At 58.0% G+C, this 18,208-nt stretch overlaps 1 protein-coding gene and 1 long non-coding RNA gene across 8 annotated transcripts; one reads left to right on the forward strand and one right to left on the reverse strand.

Annotated features, from left to right (window-relative positions):
• Nucleotides 1-2,407: 2,407 nt before the first annotated feature.
• Nucleotides 2,408-17,370, forward strand: VSIG8 (V-set and immunoglobulin domain containing 8). 4 transcript variants are annotated; one of them, XM_073221505.1, is made up of 9 exons: nucleotides 7,510-8,068; nucleotides 11,510-11,685; nucleotides 12,066-12,267; nucleotides 12,390-12,611; nucleotides 13,366-13,491; nucleotides 13,788-13,983; nucleotides 14,848-15,513; nucleotides 15,779-16,038; nucleotides 17,244-17,370. In XM_073221505.1, the coding sequence occupies exons 1-7, from the start codon at nucleotides 8,020-8,022 to the stop codon at nucleotides 15,119-15,121; spliced, it is 1,245 nt and encodes a 414-aa protein (XP_073077606.1). In that variant the 5' UTR covers nucleotides 7,510-8,019; the 3' UTR covers nucleotides 15,122-15,513; nucleotides 15,779-16,038; nucleotides 17,244-17,370. The 4 variants fall into 4 exon arrangements, with proteins under 4 accessions (XP_036879936.1, XP_073077607.1, XP_073077606.1 ...); XM_037024041.2 differs by lacking the exon at nucleotides 7,510-8,068 and adding an exon at nucleotides 2,408-2,517 and having other exon boundaries at nucleotides 15,779-17,370; XM_037024039.2 differs by having other exon boundaries at nucleotides 15,779-17,370.
• LOC140846080 (uncharacterized) lies at nucleotides 3,386-11,462 on the reverse strand. 4 transcript variants are annotated; one of them, XR_012124969.1, is made up of 5 exons: nucleotides 9,618-11,458; nucleotides 5,702-5,817; nucleotides 4,600-4,705; nucleotides 3,786-4,308; nucleotides 3,386-3,701 (listed from the first exon to the last, which is right to left on the reverse strand). It is a non-coding gene; the product is annotated as an uncharacterized lncRNA (long non-coding RNA). The 4 variants fall into 4 exon arrangements; XR_012124967.1 differs by having other exon boundaries at nucleotides 3,386-4,308; nucleotides 9,618-11,462; XR_012124968.1 differs by having other exon boundaries at nucleotides 3,386-3,929; nucleotides 9,618-11,460.
• Nucleotides 17,371-18,208: the final 838 nt, after the last annotated feature.

Here is an 18,208-nt window from a genome sequence, read left to right on the forward strand (position 1 = left end):
CTCAGCCCCCATGCTCCCTTCCTCACATCCAGAGCCCAGTTCCTCAACAGGTCTTGCACTGTGAGGAGGCAGAAGACAGCTGCTGGGGCGTCCTGGGAGTTTACAACGCCAGGTTACAAGGGCCTCAGGCAAGAGTCCTCTTTTTATAGGCTCAGGGAGAGTAGGCAAGCTGCTTCCTGGGCTTCCTCCCCTCAGGGCATCCGCAGCCTCCCCGAGGTGCCTTCTCCACCTTCCCCACTGCAGAAGACTTTCCTACCCCCTGGCCCCATCACTGCTTGGGGAAGAGGTTTTCTCACCCTCCCTCTCAGCACCCTCAGTGTCCCCCACTACCTAGGGAAGCCAATACCTTCCTCTTTCAAGGTCTCAGAAAGATGTGGAACTTGGCCTCGGGTGGGAAAGAAGACATGGCAGTGCTACTGAGGATTCTGGCACCTTCCTGCGGCTGGCTTACTTGTGTAGATTCTCTCTGAGCATCGTCTATGGCACAGCATCCTTGCAGGGACCAAGGAGCCAGCCCTTCCCTGTTTCAGGGAGGCCGGAAAGAGCCCAGGGCGCCTGGAGTTTGCCTAGTTCCCTACCTACATCATCCATCTCAGGGCTGGGGGCATGCGCCTCCCTGGAATGCAGGTCAAGAAGAAAGGGGGTTCCATGCCCATGTAGAGAAACATGGGCCAAGTTCACAGGTTGAAGGCAAGGCTGAAACTTCAGCAGAACTAGTTCAGGTGCAATTGCAGGTCTGTGGGGCCTGGCAGATCCCAAGGTCTGAAAGCGAGACATCTCTACATGGCCCGGACATGGTGGGGGTGGGCAGGAAGAGGTTACAAGAGTAAAGGTTTGGCCTTGGAGATGGGCACCTCTGATAGGTGAAGATGGTTTGCACGAGCGTCTTGGACTTCTGCCCTTGGAGTAACCTCCTCCAGGAATTCTTGGAGTTGGCCCCTGAAGCGCAAGAGAGGTTTGATTTCTTCTGTCAAGATTCCTGAGAACCCCTAAATAGGCTTCCTCCGTCTTCAGTACTGGCCTGACTCACACGAGCAGGAACCTCGTTCCTAGAAGTGGGACACTTCTGACAGCCAGACAGGCAGCTGGCATCTGAGGCCAGCCGGCTACTTCTAGGCATCTTTAAAAACCTGCCACCCCTCTCAATCAGAATAGCAGAGGGGATAATTACAGGGAGAAGGTCCCTGGGGTTAGGCGGGGGCTGGTGAGGTCAGGCTGAATGCTAGTGGTGGCGGAGCCAGCAGGGGACCATGTGAGCCCAGGGTGGAGGGTGGAGGCAGGGCCTGGACACCAAGAAAAGAAAACCGGAATATTTTTGAGGACCTTCTGAGCCCGCAAGCTCAGGAACAGCCAGCCTCAGGCTTGTTGCCAGACGCCGGACCTTCGGGTGGGCGGTGCTTTCTCCTAGGGACTGCTTCAGCGTTCCCCCCAGTGCTCAGGGGTGGAAATGAGCCCCGTGCGCCTCTTCAGGCCAAGGAGTCAGCTCAGGGCTGTCTGGGAAGCTGCAAAGGGGAGAACAGTGCCGTTTGCTGCATTATCTTTGTTGATGTAAAGATGTTAGAAGCTTGCAAAAAAAAAAAAGTGCCCAAGCTACTGACTTTCTTGTATGACTGACTTCCTAGCCCTCTTTCCTCTGCTCCTTGGGTCTTCCCATCCCTGCAGCATCATGTTGGGCTGGTGCAGTCTGGGAAATCCAGTGGTTGGGCTCCATCTCCAGCATGGAATCAAGTCTGCAGGCAGCTGCCTTTGGACACGCGTACCCCTGTTCCTGGCTGGGCTCCACACCCTACCTGCTCACATGGGCCGGGTGCCGGCATCACACGCCACTGTGGCTTGGAGGTGGTCTCAGAGCCCTTGCACCTGCGGCAGGAGCAGCTCCAGCTGGGCTTGACTCAGCAGCTGAGCCAGGCTGTCGCTGAGTCAGTGGAGCACTGGGATGTCCTCCAGGGGCCCTGAAAGACTCAGCATCCCCAGGTGTGACTTGGGCCATCATTGGGCATTCATTGGTCTCTGTAAAAGCACTTTGATTAAGTTTGGATGAAAGGGGCTCAGAGAGTTCAAAGCCAAACAGGGCTTTTGGGGTGAGAAGGCTTGGCAGCTGTTTAGGTGACAGTGGAGGGGAGACGCTAGAGTTTCAGATGAGAAGTCTGGGCGTGGAGGCCTTGGGGTTCATCACTCTCATCTCTCCTGACTGCACCTTCTGCAGAGAGGGAGTCTAGGGGAGGCTCACTGCAGACCAGAGGTCTTGTCCCCATCCTAGGATGCTGCCATGGTTACTTGGAAGAAACTCATTTCCAACATCACAGGGATCTAGAGTCCCAGGCTCTAAGTTATTCTTGGTTTGCTTGGCTTTAAATGGCTCAGCCCCTCCTCTGTCCTGGTTCCCACGGCACACACCCTCCCAGCTGGGATATTCTCCGGGTGAGGCCCGCTCTGCGTTGCTTCCTGCGTTCTCCACCTCGCCTTGGGAGAGGGGTAGCCATCCCCTCAATGCTCTTTGATGACTTTGAGGCTGGGGTAAGAACTGGGTTAAGATTTGTGGTGACTTTCTTGGAAGACTCCTGGAAAAAGGAGTTAAGGGGGGTAGGTAGGTGGGAGTGGGGAGCCGGAGAAACTCCCCAGAGCTAATGAGCTTCTCTGCATGGCCCTGGGGAAAGAGTGTCCCGGAGCTAGTGGGGGTGAACCCCAGATCATAGAATCTCAAGGCTGCAAGGGACCTCAAAGACCCTCCAATGCTTGAATCTGCTTTGCAAACTCTAATCAAATGGTCGGGCAGTGTGGGCCTGCACACCACGAGAGGCAGGGCATGCAGGAGGCACCCCAGCCCATCTCAGGTCAACCCCAACGCACACGAAGTTCCTCATCTCTTCCTGCGCATCCACAGTGGGGCCCTAGTTCTGCTCTTTGGGGCAACAAGCCCAGGCTGTTTTTACATGATGCGCCTTCAGATATCTCCTAGCCCAGCTTCTGCGCAGCCTGCCCTGCGTGGGGAGGGGCCTGAAGTTCTGGAAACACAGGGCTCCTCCGAGCACTCGAGCACTTGGCAGGGGTTGCTGGGGGAGGCTGTGGAGGGGAGTGGGAACCTTTTACCTTACCCCTTGGGCTGGGCATGCTGCCCTCCTGCCAGCGAACACTCCCACTGTCCTCTTGGCCTTGCTGAGCCCCGCCCACGCTGGCACCAGCCTTCCATGGCTCCTTCCTCTTCCCCAGTGTCCAGGCAACAGAAACAAACACGGAGAGCAGAGGAGGGGCTGGTCGGGACTCAGTGAGGCTTGGTGGGGAGGCTCTGAAGCAGACACATACCTTCCTGTCAATGCCAGGCAGGCAAGGCAGGCCTGGGGCCGCCCTGGGGACTGACGGGTTCTCTGAGGAATTCAGATGACAGAACCAAAGGCAAATTTTATTTCTGTAAATTCAAAGGTCAGCGTCTCACTGGACATCCTGATCACTTGATCACACGGTCTCTCCACACACGCACAGACTGGCTGCTCCACAAGGCCTGGCTCCCCCCACATTATGCCTCGTCCTTCGCATCGGTGTGTGAACGTCATTTCGCCTGGGCTGGGAGCCTTGCCACACAGGGCCGTAGCTCATCACTCCCAGACCTGACCGGGCGCCCCAAAAGGGTTGACAGTTTCACTGATCCCAGCTTCCCAGGGCCCTGCGAGAGGCCCGGCCCACTGGCTGAGTGGGGGAAGTTTCTGCAGGGAACAGGGGAAAGGCGATGGGACCTTTTATCTTCAGGGTCCCTTAATTCTTCCTCAGGCTTATCATTGGGAACTCACTCTTTAAGAGCGAATTCTTCTTTCTCCTACTGTTCCCTTGATAATGGTCCAACTTGTAACACTTGATCACCCAGTCTCTGCCATGGTGCTTTGCCGATCGGATCGCTCCTTCCGTGATGGGGTCCGTTCCAGTGCTCTTTGCTCCTATGACCCAGGGTGCCACTTGGTGGGGGAGATTTGGGCATATCCAGGCTCTCCCCTTGGGTCCCCCTTCTTCTGAGGTGGACCAGCTGGAATCAAGGAGGCTGGGAGGCCTGAGCGGGGGCTCAGGGAGGCCCTGGTAGCACGTGTCAGCTCTTGCACGTCATCCCTGACCCAGGCCTCAGTCCCCAAACCCCAACCCTGTTCTTGAAACTGAACCTCAACGCGGGGGTCTCACCCTTCTCGCCATAGCTAACCTGACCCATCCTCGTCTGAGCCCGGCATTCTCCAGTCACTCCACCCATACCACCTCCAAGCCCGTCTCTCTGGTCCAGCCGCAGCCTCTCCTGGCAGCCCTCCAACACCGTGTCTCCTCTGAGAGCTGGAGGAGAGACAGCAGTGGTGGCTGCTGCTCCCTGGCTCTCCGTAAGCGTGTCCTGTGAGCTCGCTCGGCCCCCTCCTCGGAGGTTCTCTCTGCACAGTCACCCCTGGGGCCTGCTGCCCGCTGCCCGGGTCTACATGGGGGCTTGGAGCCAGCCAAACAAAGGCCCAAGCTGATGAGGTCAGGCCTACAGCGGTTGGGTGGAGTCCCTGGGAAGGGCACTTCAGAGGACGAGGAGGTGGGCCTCTGCCTGTCCTTCCCCAAGACTCCTGGGCATGGGCTGCACCTCACCTCCGAGGCGTCCCTGGGCTTCTCCAGGTCCTTGTCTCATCTCTCTCCTCCTCCTCTGTGTCTGTTCACTCCCTTCCAAGTCTGTCTGTGAGCTTCTGTTTCTGTCCTAGTACAGAAGCAAATACAACCCAAACTGGGAGATGTGCACAAGAGAGGGGCCGCTCTCCCTGGAGAACCGTGGATTTCTCCGGGAAAAACAAGGGGCACTTCTGGACACTGGTGTGTTGGGTCCCAGATCACAGCCCTGGCCCTCTTCCTCTCTGTCTCTCTCTGAACCACTGGATGGGCCATTCGGATGCCATGGGTGTTTCTCTGTCCCTTTACTAATCAGTCACTCCCAAACTCTTTCTCTATGGGGGTACAGAGGGACCCCAATAGTCTCCTAGATCTGTCCTGACCTTTATGGGACCTGATAAGGAAGGAGGTGGGGAAGTGGAATATGTGGGGTGGAAACTGAGTGGGGAAAAGAGAGAGGGAGGAATCGGGGTGGGGGGCTCCCAAGGGTGGGTCCTCTTTCCCTACTGAGGGTGAGCCCAGAGGGAAATGGGCTGGGGCCGGTCCCAGAGCACCGGGGCCGCTGGCTGGGCCTGTGCTATGAAAACTAAGAAGATACCCTATTGCCCTCACCCCACCTCCTCCCCCACAAACAAAACCTTCAGGGCTCAGGGCACAAGGCAGGAAGGCTGATAGCTTTTTCTATGGGCCTCAGATGGCAAGAAGGTGGCACTGAGCCCACAGTGTGTCAAAGGAGAGCAACAGTGTGCCCCCTGCCTTTTGAGGTTTTGAGGGGCCCCTGCGTGGAGCCCTCAAAAGTGACTGTTCTAAGAACATGTAGGCCCTGGGTCTTCCCCAGTTCCCATCTCCTAGACTGCAAAACCAGGGACCCTCTCCCCCAGGAAAACTGCCTCTGATGGACCCCATCTTCTAGTTCAGTTTGGTGTCAGAGCCCTACTCATTGCTAATAGTTTCCTGCATCCCTTCCCCAAATGGTCTTCTGGGAGCTTGACCGGGCAGCAAGCTTAGGGTGTGGAGCAGGACTTCAGAGGTCACATGTGTGCTGGGATTTGCTTGCTTCATACCCTTTAGATGGACTTATGCATACCTGGAATTCTCTCCCAAATTTTGGGAACCCCCAGTCAACAGATGCCGTTGGTCTACCGGAGTGATGGGCTGAAATTCTAGCCAAATTGTATTTAGCAGATGGGAGCTGAAGTCTTTCTAAATCACAAATGAAACTTCATTTTTTATTTCCATGAGTCCCCCTTCCCACATAACTTTGACCCCTGTTCTAACCCTGAGACCACAGTCTATTCTAACTTGAACCCCAAGCTGAGCTCTAACCCAGATGCATCTCCCCAATCCTAAATCAATCTCAGCCCAGCCTTGGGTTTGCTCTAACTGCGTTCCCAAGTATGGCTGTAAATGAGCTAAAACCCTAGTCCCTGTCATAACGGGGATCCGTGCCACTAACTAACCCTAGCCTCAGTTCTAGCTATTGTCTAGCCCCAATCTCAACCTTAATTCCCATCCTGAGCTCAAATCTGACCTCGACCTCATTCATCATTCCAATTAACTGGCCCCACCCTTCAGTCCTACTCTAACAGTAGGTAGAATCCATGACCCGATGCACTTCATTTTGATGGAACCACCACCTCACTCCTTTCTTTTCCAGTCCCACCTATTCCCCCCACCTGTCACTCACCTTCTATTTTTCCCCTTGGGTAGGTCTAGTAATGCACAGGGTCACCAAGCCCTTTCTTGGACCACTCTGGATTGAGAGTCAGGGTGCCTGGGTGTCCCCCGTCTAGTCCCCCAGCAGCATCACCTACGCCAGATCCTCATGTTTTCCCTGGCCTCTGTGTCCCCGTATATAAACTGGGGACAATGATCCCTGCCCTCCACAGTGTGCAGGACAATGCCATAAACCTCCAAATAAATGAGGAAATAAGGATATTCACTGTGTACATCTGGTGGGTCCCAGAGCACCCTATTATTGTTGGGGGTGTGGGGCGTGTGGGGGGTGTGGGCCGGAATGCAGGGATGCGTGGACTCCTTGTGTTTCCTTATTTTCTGTTGTATGTTTCCTGGAGGGGTGGGCCCTGGCAGCACCCTCCGAGCCCCTGAACCCTCCCCAGGTGCCCTTTCTGTGCCCCTGGAAGGGGTGGGGGAGGGCTCTTGACTCCTTTGAGGGTGTTGAACAGGGCCACTCATGACCTGACCGCCACCTGGAGCAGGTGTGCGGTGGACCTGGAGTCCAGGGAAGGCCCTCAGCCTGTTCTGGGGCCCCCTGGGCCAGCCAGCAAGGGCTGGCTCTCCACTTTCTTCCTCTGCCTGCCAGGAGCCTCCGCACCCCAGCTCCAGCCTTTCCAGAACTGTGCTGTTCCAACCCTCCAATGTGCAGTTATGAGGGTCCTTGGCCTCCCTTCCTGTGCCCAGACCCCAAACGATCCCCAAGCAGAGGTGCGCACAGACAGGCCAGCACATCCCTGAGCAGGCAGCCGCTCCCGCAGGCACATCACCTCCCCTGGCCCTCCTGGAACTTCAGCAGCGCCTCACCCTCCCCACCCTCCCACCTGCCCCCTCCACGCACCCCGGCTCGCCTCCTCTCAGGCCTCATGGAACTGGATTGCGGTCAGTGTGGGAGGTGGGGGCTGGATCCCCCATAACACCCCTGGGCCCCAGGGGCTCCCCTACCCCCAGGGACGGGAGCACAGTTCTAGAGGGCGCAGCCAGGGTAGGACCCTGGACCCAGGCACCCCCCCTCCCTCCCTGTTTTAGCTCAGGAGGCCTGATTCCCTTTGAAGGGGGAAGCCTCAGGGAGAAGATGCCGGGCATTCCCGGGTCCCCTTCCCTGATGCCCCTCCCCACAGACCTGGCCTGGGTGGGGTGGGGGTGGGGGTCAGACCCCCGTGCCAGGCTCTAGCCACCCTCCCTCCCCAGGCCTGGCACCTCCTTTTTCGTTCCCATTTTTTCCGGGGAAGGAGGCAACAAATGAGTGGTGAGGGGGGTCCATGGACGCCAAATGGGGCGCCTGTTGTCACCCTGAGGTTGGGGCCAGGAGGAAGTAGAAGTTTAACAGGTGCCTAATTACAAGTCCCACTGGCCGCCCTGCGCCACTCTTGGGATAGGGAAGAGCTTGGGTGAAGGCTGGGTGATGCCTGGGTAGGCCACTCTGTCACCCTGATAATTAGGGTTCCTGGGACTCCTCCCCAAGGCGGGGACCAGGCCCCCTCCCTCCGATAGAAATAACTCCTGCTGCTGCCCAGCCAGGCACTCACTGTGCCTTCCTGCCACCCGGGACAGTGTCTGGGCCCTCAGCTCCCCTCCCTCCACCTGTCCCCACACGCCCACCACCACGGGCCCCACAGCGCCGGCCCAGGGACACCCGGTCCAGGCGGAGGAAACGCCAAGCCTAGAGACATGGGAGATCAAGCAGCGTTCCACCTTCTGCTCGCGTGCCTGAGCCCAGGTATGGGGCTGGGCATCTGGCAGGGATCCCACAATATGCCAGATGGGCAGGGAAAGGGGCTATGAGGGCTCATAGAGGAGCACGGAAGGCAATCTGAGTTGCCCTGGTAGGGTGCTGCCCACCCTCACCCTGCTGCCTCTGGGGTTTGGAAATTGCCAAACGGGGCCACTCCCCAGAGAGCCCCATGCCCTAAGGGTTGGGGCTCGTGCTTATGGGGCAGAGGGTCTTTGCTGGATCTGCATGGTGCTGGGGAGCTGTGTGGGGCGCACACAGACATGCGTGAGGATACAGCTGGCCCAGAGTTACTGTGGGGACAGGGAGAGGGGTCAGAGAGTTGGCGGGTAGCAAAGCTGGGTGGGGGCTGAGGAGGAGCCTGGGGTCAGTCTGTGTGCCATTCCCAGCTGGGGGCCCTCCCCACCGCCCGCAGAGCCGAGGGGAGGGAGCTGCCTGCCTGGGCCGGTGCAGGCTGAATGGGCTGTTCCCAGCTAGCCCCGGCCTGAGACCTCTGCTCCCCGTCCCAGCTCTGTAAGAGTCCCAGGGTGGTGCCCCCTCCAGGATGAGGCCCAAGGAGGGTGGGGATGGCAACTCCCAGAGCCCCCTCACCCCACTGGGGCACACCCTGAGGGCAGGGCTCAGGATCCCATGTTGTGGCTGCCTGCCCAGCCTGGGGCAAGTCCCAGCAAGGGCCATTCTGTGTGCCCATAGCTGGAAATGGCTTTGAGTCTCTCCTGGGGTCTAGATTCAGGATGAAAGGGTGCAGGGGAGGAGGGAGGAGCTCTGGAGCTCTGGAAGTGGGGGTGGGGGTGGGGTGAGGAGGGAAGAGGGTGCATTTTCAGCCTGTGTATGAATGTGAGTGTGTGTGAAGGACTGCATTTCTGGGGCAGGTTGTGTGCAGCACCCTCTGCGTGCTGAGAGCGGGGCTGGCAGAGATCACTCAGGGAGCTGCAGCTCTGCTCTGGGGGCCTGGGACACCCCCACGTGGTGCGTGTGTGACGACCCCGCCACCCTCTGCTGCCACCTTCCCCCTCCCTTTCCTCCCCTCCTTCCCCTCCAGAGGAGGGATTAGGAGCTCTGGAAGCAGCCGGAAAATTCACAGCAGACTTAAAAGCTGAGAGTAGTTACTACCAGTGAGCTGACCCTCCAGAGAGGAGGGTGGCCCCTGGTGTTTTTGTGGGGGACAGGTGATCGCCTCTGCCCCCTCCCTCAGGGAGCCTGTGGTGACTGCCTCCCTCTCCCCCGTCACCCCGCGCCCCGCTCTCTCCCCCAGTTTGGCTTTTCTCCTCCTCCCCAGCCTCTCTCCCCTCTCCCCCGCCCTGGAAGCCCTCTTCCGGGCCACAGCAGGAGCACCGCAGCAGACAGCAGCAGTGACATCCCCCGGAGAGAGGGCGTGTGGTGCAGAAAGGATGGGACACTTGGAGGGGGCTGAGAGAGCTTTTAGGGAGATTGAAAGGTAGGGTGAGGCTCCAGGCCTGGGACACGGGAGACACTCAGCCTAGTGCAGGGTGGAGGCATGCTTCCTCCCACCCATCCCTCCTTCCTGAACACTTACCTTCCGTGGCCAGCTCCCTGGGTGGGGACAGTCCTCATTATGGGTCGCTTCCAAAAATGCTTCCCTAGGTGGGGCCTCTGCTCTCCGCGGAGTTCTGGTTCATCCCTGGCTTGCCCTGTGCCGCCCTAGGATCTGGCAGAAGGTATCAGGATCCTTATCTCAGGAATGAGTCTGTTCTCTTGGCCTGGGGCTGGAGGTGGCATCACCAGGTCCCGTTAGAGCCCCAGCAGCCAGCCTGCCTGTGGGCCCTGGGCCACCCAGGAGTGGGATTAGGGCATGGCTGAGCGCCCAGCTGGGGTTCCCAGGGGCAAATTCAGCAATGCCAGAGGTGCTGGGGATGTTGAAAGGGCCCTGCCGGCTCTCTAGAACCAGGCTAAGCTTCTGCAGGTATGTCTGGTCTTGAATGACCACATGGGGGACTGTGTGCACTGGGTTTGTCTAGTGGATGAATACGGACCTGTGTTGTATGCAGATGCATGTCTGTCTGAATCTGGCATTGTCCAGGTGGGTAGGAGGGTGGGACTACCTAGGTATCTGCACTCTGAAGGCCTGTAAGTGTTTTTTGTTTTACGTGCTGATTTGTTGGGTCGTGACAGCATGTAATTTCGTGCATGAAACACTCTCTAATGCAAATATGGTCTCCAGAGAGCCAGAGAGGGGTTGCAGGGCAGAATGAGTTGCTGAGCCAGGGCTGGGCTCCACAGACTTGCTGACTTTTAAGAGAGCATGCAGAAGGGGAGGGAGCCAGGTTGGGCAAGGGGCCTGGGGATAAGAGGGCTGCAGGAGACTGGCGGGCGGAGCCTGCCTGTGTGCCCAGCTCAGCCTTCACTGGGACCCTGCTTACACCACCCTTTTATTCCTCTCCTATCTAAGCATCTAACCAGTTGGGGCCAGTGCTCGCCTGGGGCTTCTGGGCAGCTTTTCACTCCCCAGCTTCCACATCTCAGCTTCTCACCCAGCGCTGACTCAGTGGCGCTAGAGCTGTCAGGAGCGGGAGGGGCCCCAACTGGAGCCAGCATGGCAGGGCCTGTACTGAGCCAGACACTCATGCAAGGGGAAGGACACGAAGTCCACAGTGCCACCTGTTGCCACACAAGGCTCACACTGTCATACAGATGCATGTGACCATATCCCCAGCATGCACCATCATTCACCATCACACACAAACACAGGCAGGCTCTTGGTCACAGCCGCCCACTGTCACACACAGGCACACACACTGCCACACCCAAGCATACAGCCACAGACGCCCACTGTCACACACAGACCCATCCAGGGTTCTGCTCTCAGGCTGGAAAGGACTCCAGAGGTCATGGTGTCCATCCTCCTGCCCCCAGACAGGAGTATCTCACTTGACCCAGGGAGGTGGCTTTTAACAGGCTAGGCTCCTCCATCAGAGCCTTTAATAACTCTATGTGTTCCACCTGCCCCCCTCCACAACACACATATATGCACTATCGTCTAAATACATAAGCAGGTACCCTACCTGGTCATGTGCATGAATATCCTTACAGTACACATACACAACAAGTATCTATATTCATAAGCACACAATGTACCTCTGTGTACATATTAATACATGCATATATAATCATGCACACATACAAGCACACATAACAACTGTTATCTATAGAAAAAGTATTCAGATGCAATCTTACACAATCTTAGAATACAGACATGCTTACGTAAGTATGCACAGACATGCACATGCCAATTCATGCACGTGCATGTGCATGCATGTGTGCACACACACACACTCAGAGCAGCCCCTTCTCCCTACAGGCCACCTGCGGAGCCCTGGCTCACTGCTGAGGGAAAGGTGAAGGGAGGGGCTGACTGGACCTCTCAAGCCCTGGGTCTCCTCCCTCACCCGTGCCCTGCCCTTCCCCTAGCATTGCTGTCTGCTGTGCGCATCAATGGGGATGGCCAGGAGGTCCTGTACCTGGCGGAAGGTGATAATGTGAGACTGGGCTGCCCCTACATCCTGGACCCTGAGGACTACGGTCCAAATGCACTGGACATTGAGTGGATGCAGGTCAATTCAGACCCCTCACATCGGGAGAATGTGGTGAGTACGAGGCACAGGGTTTCCCTTGCCCTACACTTCGTGGGCAGCACCCTCAGAAGCAAGAGAGGGCAGGTGAGAAAACCAAGACTGAACTTCCCCAAGTCCTCTCAGGGAATGGGGTAAGAGGGGTGAGAGCTCTGCAGTCACAAATCAAGACAGCCAGGTGGCCCACCTGCCCCCACCCTCCAGAGGGAAGATGAGGCATGGTCCCTGCCCCCAGAAACTCCTCGCCTGAGCTTACCCCTGCCCCATGGCATTGCCATTCCCATTTTTCAGCAGAGAAAACTGAGCCTCAGAGGAGTTCGGGGAGGTGAACTGGCCCACAGGCCCTCCTTGGCTCTGCCTGCCTCACCAGATCTGTGCTCTTCTGCTCTTCACAGTTCCTTAGTTACCAGGACAAGAGGGTCAACCATGGCAACCTCCCCCACCTGCAGCAGAGGGTCCGCTTTGCAGCCACAGACCCCAGCCAGTATGACGCCTCCATCAACCTCATGAACCTGCAGGTGTCCGACACAGCCACCTATGAGTGCAGAGTGAAGAAAACCACTATGGCCAGCCGGAAGGTCGTTGTCACTGTCCAAGGTATGGCCTGACTTCTCTGGGCACCTCTTCCCCAGAGGGCAGAGCCAAGGGCTGCTTGGCCACCCTGTACCTGGTCTGCCCCTCAGCTGGGCACTGGCTCACAACTGCCTGCTTCTCTGCAGCGCGGCCGGCGGTGCCCATGTGCTGGACCGAGGGCCACATGACACATGGCAACGATGTGGTGCTGAAGTGCTTTGCCAACGGGGGCAGCCCACCTCTCTCCTACAGGTGGGCCAAGATCAGTGGGCACACCCACCCCTACCGTGCTGGGTCCTACCATTCCCAGCACAGCTTCCACTCTGAGCTCTCCTACCAGGAGTCCTTCCACAGCTCCATGAATCAAGGTGAGGAGGCCCTGGGAGTGGGGATGTAAGAGCACATGGGTGGGACTCTGGCACCTACTGGGGCCTCCCTCGGTCACCAGTAGCACACAGTCAAACCTAGAACCCCTGGGGAGATCCTTTCTCTGGGCCTGTTCCTGAAGCTACTATTGAGGGAAGGAGAGAACGCCAAGTGGGAGTGCAGGGGTCGTGGTAGGTCAGTATGGTTAATATGGACAAGCACAGGCTTGAGGTACAGAACTGGGCCTGGATCCTGGCTGGACCACTGACCGGCTGCCAAGACTCCAGCAGGTGGCTTGACCTGTCGGTGTCTTGGTTCCACCACATATGAAAAGGGAACGATCAGGTCTACCTTCCAGGGGCATGTGAGGATTGAATGGGAGGAAGTGCGTGAAGCTGCTGGCACGCAGGGAAGCTGGACAGTGTGCATAATCTGACCAAGAGCACCAGAGCTGGAAGGGACCTTAGAATTCCTCTGGTCTAACCCTGGCCTCACTGTACAAAAGAGGAGACGAAGGCCCAGAGAGGGAACACAGAGTGCATCAAGGTGTCTCTGTCCTGTTGCTGGGAGAAGGGTCCTTCCTGCCTCTCTGTCTCAGCAGGGGGAAGGTGATCCATCTGGAGGGTGGAGTGGACCTGCGTATGCGTACATACACCTTGCCCCTTCCGTCCTCCCCTCCACAGAGGCCCAGGCTGGAGTGGGGCTGTCAGACCCCAGGACCCCCCACCTCACTCTAGCCCTCTGATGCCACTTCAGTTTCAGGTCTGAGCAACGGCGACCTGGTGCTGACAGACATCTCCCATGAGGATAATGGACTGTATCAGTGCACGGTGGCCAACCACGTGGGCTACAGCGTGTGTGTGGTGGAGGTGAAGGTGTCAGGTAGATACGGTGGCAGAGGCCCCTGGGCCACGAGGCTGGGAGGGTCGGGGCTGTGTTTTGGAGCCCCAGCTGGCTCTGCCTTCCCATTGTCATTGGTGCCTAGGGCAGCTGGCAAGCCTGGGAGAAGATGCAAACCTAAGCCATAACAGCTTCTCCCGTTGTCCTCACTGGGTGTTCTGGGGCCCTGAGACGCTGGACCCTGGCCCTCCTTCCCAGTCACCTGCCCTGGGGCCTCCTGGCCAGCCGGGTATGGCTGGGCTGCAGAAAGCCTGACTGGTCTCTCCCTTTCTCCACAGATTCCCGACGCATCGGCATGATTGTCGGCGCGGTGCTGGGCTCCCTGCTCATACTGGGGTGCCTGATAGTGGGCATCTGGGGGCTCATCTGCTGCTGCTGCGGGGGCGCCGGGGTTGGCACCCGCGGTGCCTTCGGCTATGGCAAAAGCGGCGGGGTCGGCGGCGGGGCCTGCGGTGACTTGGCTAGTGAGATCAGGTAAAACCTGATGCATGCTGCGTGCTGCTGCAACACAGGGGACCAACACAGGGGACCGGCGCCCTGCCCTCCTCAACCCTGTCCGCGCCAGCCTGCTGGGACCCCCACCCCCACCCCGCCCGCCATCGCCTCAGAGTGCTGGGACTGCAGCATGTCGACCTGCCACGCGTCGCATGGCTTCCCTCTCCCCGCCCCACGCCCAGCTGCGCCTCGGCTCCCCTGCCCTCCTTTTCCCTCCTGTCTAGCACCTGTCTGCCTGTCTGTCCTCTCTAGACTGTAAGCTCCTGGAGGGCAGGGACTGTATTTTTTCACGTTCCCCTTGTGTTGCGCCGGTGAGAACTCCGGGCATGCTTAAGAAGTTCATAACAAGAGTAGTGCCAGCAGCTTATGTTAGACACCAACCAGAAATAAGAAGGAACAAGATTAGTAGTGCCAACGCCTGCAGAGCCCTAGGGCTGGAGGAAAAGATGGAGAAGGGGGCAGGAGGTGAAGGGAAGGCAGAGAGGGGGTAAGGTCAGGGTTAGTTAGAAGGCGGTCAGGGAAGGCAGCCCCGCCTGGGCCTCCAAGGTCAAAGCCGGGGGCTCTGCGGAGACGCGAGGGGCCTGGAAGGCGCCCAGGTGGGGCCGCCGGCCGCGGGCTGTCCGGACACACGTGCACGAGCGGTCTGCAGGCTGGGGACGCCGCGGGGTCGTCGGCCCAGGACGAGACGGAGAGGAGAGGAGGTCGAGGCTGAGCGAGAGGCGAGGGGCGGGGGCGCATGGCGGGCGGCGCGGGAGCCCAGAGGCTGGCGAGAGGCAGACCCAGGCCGTGCCCACGCCGCACCGCGCCGCAGCCCGCTCACCCGCCGCCTGTTGTTTCCCACAGAGAGGACGCCGTGGCGCCCGGGTGCAAGACCGGCGGGCGCCGCAGCCGCGTCCCCCGGCTCCTGGGGTCCCCGACGCAGACGGTCAGCCGCTCCCCGAGCCGCAAGTACGCGCGCCCGCACCGCGGCGGCCCCGAGGACGTGGCCCTGGCGCCCCGCACCGCCGCCGCCGCTTGCGAAGCGGGCCCTTCCCCGGTCTACGTCCAGGTCAAGAGCGCCGAACCCGTCGACTGCGCGCAGGGGACGCTGCCGGGCAGGGACGGCCTCCTGGTGTGAGCGCGACGCGCGGCGTCGGGCTGCGCCCCGGCCGGGAAGAGGGTGCGGAGCTCTCTGCCCGCAGCTGGGGACGCTCTGTGGCCCGCGCCTCCCCAGCCCGCGTCCAGGCGGCGGTGTCCGAAGGCACCGCCCCTGGGAGACCCCGAGGGGCAGAGCCTCCTCCCCCAGAGTGGGAGGGGTCGGGGGCGGAGCAAGCTTGGTGGGCGGAGCGCCCTGAGCCGAAGCTCCCGAGAGGGAGGGAGGAGGAAGGGTCGAGAGCGGTAGGAGCTACAGGCCCGGTGTCCCAGCGAAGGCCGAGGGCCTCGGGGCCGGGTGGGCGGGGGTCTGGACTGGACTGTTTCAAGTGAGAGATCCGAGCTCCAAGGCGGCAGCGTTGGCACAATAAAGAAACTGTAAGACTTGAGCTGAGGCGGCTGTGGTTGCACAAAGGGTTGGGCAAGGGGTCCGTCCGGGTGGAGGGCCCGCTCTGGGATGCGGCAGGGTGCCCCCTGCGGTCCCGCATCGTGCCGGCATCATATCCGCCCCTCCCTGCTGAGATCGCAGCCTCGGGGCTGGAAGGGGCTGTCCAATCCTGCTCCTTCACCATGCAGTTGGGGAAACTGGGACCTCGCAGGCTGGATTTTAAATCCGGAACCCTGCTTTTCTCTTGCATTCCAGGAAGTCAGCAGAAGGGAAGCAAGGAACTGGCGGGGGTGACCTTCCTGAATGTTCCCCTGTGAATTCTCAGCATCCTCTCTCCTGGCCTCATCTACCGATCCTGACTTCCTGACCGCTTCCAAATGGATGCCTTCCTTTTCACCAATCACTAAGGGTTTCAGAGTCATACTCTAGGGTAGAAAGACCTTCAAGGAATCTAACCTACTCGCCCGTTTAATGGAAAGGGGATTGACATTCACTGAGCATCTATTAAGTGCCAGGTGCTTTCCAGTATTTTATCTTACTTAATACTTTACTTTAGTCCTGTGAAGCTGTGCTCTATCTATTCCATTGTAGAGGTGAACAAAATGGTTCAGAGGGATCAGATATCTTGACCAGGGCTACAAAGGTAATTCAGGTGTTGATCCAGGCATGTGTGACTCCAGAACATCAGGATGTTTCTCTTATATTTGAATTCCTTCTACAGCAACTCCTGACAAAGCCTATTCCCACCTCTTCTTGAATACTGCCCGACACATCATTTGGCATCTCGCTACCTACCAAAGCGATCCGTTTGGCTTCTGACAGTCAGAGAAATATTTCTTCCATCCAACCCACTTTTTGTCTCCATATAGCTTTTATCCCTTGGTCCAAGCTCTACTCAAAGGGACCCTTAAGAATCACACGGCCATTTCATTGGCCTCTAGTGGACCAAGTGGTTGTACCCCATACAGGATGGCTGCAATAGGCATATAACGGGGCTCCTGGCTGGTCTAGGGACTGCAGGTCTTCTGAAGAGCACAGTGTCTCAAGGTCACTCAGTGCTACCTGCCTCTGCCTGGCCACCTTGCCTGTTAGAGCCCAGGCACTTCCTTCTCTCTTGGCCTCTTTCCCTTGAGGAGAAGCTGGGCTTCTGAACTCTCCCTGCTTTGACTGGGTGGCCACTTGGAGTACAGGGTATGGATGCTTTCAAGTTTCTTAAGTGAGGAAGCCCTGAAACGCTGCTTGGTTTTACATAATTGGAAAGCCCCTCCAGGTGGTAAAGGCATTTGCAGGAAGTGCTGGCAGTGCTGGCTCTGCCCTGATAGAGCTTGGGAAGAGAAGGGAGGGACAGTGATGGGACAGAGGCACCCAGGGACAAATGTCTGGGAGTAGGGGGTGGGAGGTTCGGGATCATGGGAGATGCGCGGGGTACCGTGGTTAGGGGATTGAACGGTGAGGGGAGCAGATGAGTGCAGGGACCATCCATCCCTTCACTTCCTTGGACACATTTATGAGTATTCATGAGATGACTTCTTCACAGAGGGTTAGATTTTGAGAGGGCGCTGGGCCTGCAAACTTTTGCCCGTAAGGCAGGGGACTGAATAGGATAACTGGAGAAGGGCCCTTCCGGTGTGAGGAGCCTCCAGCCTCCTTGGGTGGCAGGGGCAGAGGCAGCCAGCTGGCAGAGCAGGCTGCACTGAATGACGTCATTTCCCCATTCCAGGAACCAGTGAGCCACGCTCAGCCTCAGTCTTCATGTGAAGGGTGACAGCAGCCGGGCTCTGGCAAGAGAAGTTCATTAAAAAGTAGTAAGAGAGATTCCAGAGAGACGCTGGGGACAACTTCCAGGAGGGCGGCTCAGCAGGGCGGGGAGGGAAGGTTCCGGGATCTGAGGCTGGACGGCAGTCCTTGTCCCAGCGCCCACCACGCCTGGGGGAGAGGGAGGGGCTTTCTGCTCCGCCCATTTTGCCTCAGGGACCCTCAGTCTTTTCTCATTTCTCCTGCATGGAGGCTTGTCAGAGCTGGAGAACACTTGTGGTAGGCTTAGCAGTGGCTTTGCAAGGGGGGTGAGGAGGAGGGGACAGGGAAGCCTCCCTTTCTAGCATTTGCTGTTTCCATGATGGAAGCACCCCACCCTGGCTCATTCCAAGCTGCCACCACGATGCCCTGGCAGGGAGTCGGGAGAACTGTGCCCTAGCATCCATTGTAGAGCATTTCCAGGAGACAGGTACAGATGCTAATAACCCCACGAGCTGAGACAGCAGTGAACTCCAGTAAAATAATTAGGAAGTGAGGAGTTTTGAGTACTCATCTCTTTTGTTTTAATATAATTTTTTAAATTATAAATTTATATAATTTAATTTTTATTAATGGCTGCAATTAGAAACTGGCTTACAAACTTTAGGTGGGCCATATCCACAGGCAAACAGAAGGCTGTGTGTGCATCACTGACTCAAGGGAGGGAATCTCAAATACAGTCCTGATTTTTCTGTTTTCCATAGAGACACAAATAGCAGGAAGTCGGTTGCCCCCGTCCTCCTGTGGGTTCTCCCTGGGGCGTCATTTCCAGGCCTTACCAGAGCTGAATTCTAATTCCTCTGGTCACTGGAAAATCATTTCGATCATTGAAGTGTCCTTGGCACACCATCAGAAACCTAACCTGGCCTCCACCGAATTTTCCATGAATTT

Source organism: Manis javanica, chromosome 14 (assembly GCF_040802235.1).
Source record: "Manis javanica isolate MJ-LG chromosome 14, MJ_LKY, whole genome shotgun sequence".
NCBI classification, from domain to species: domain Eukaryota; kingdom Metazoa; phylum Chordata; class Mammalia; order Pholidota; family Manidae; genus Manis; species Manis javanica.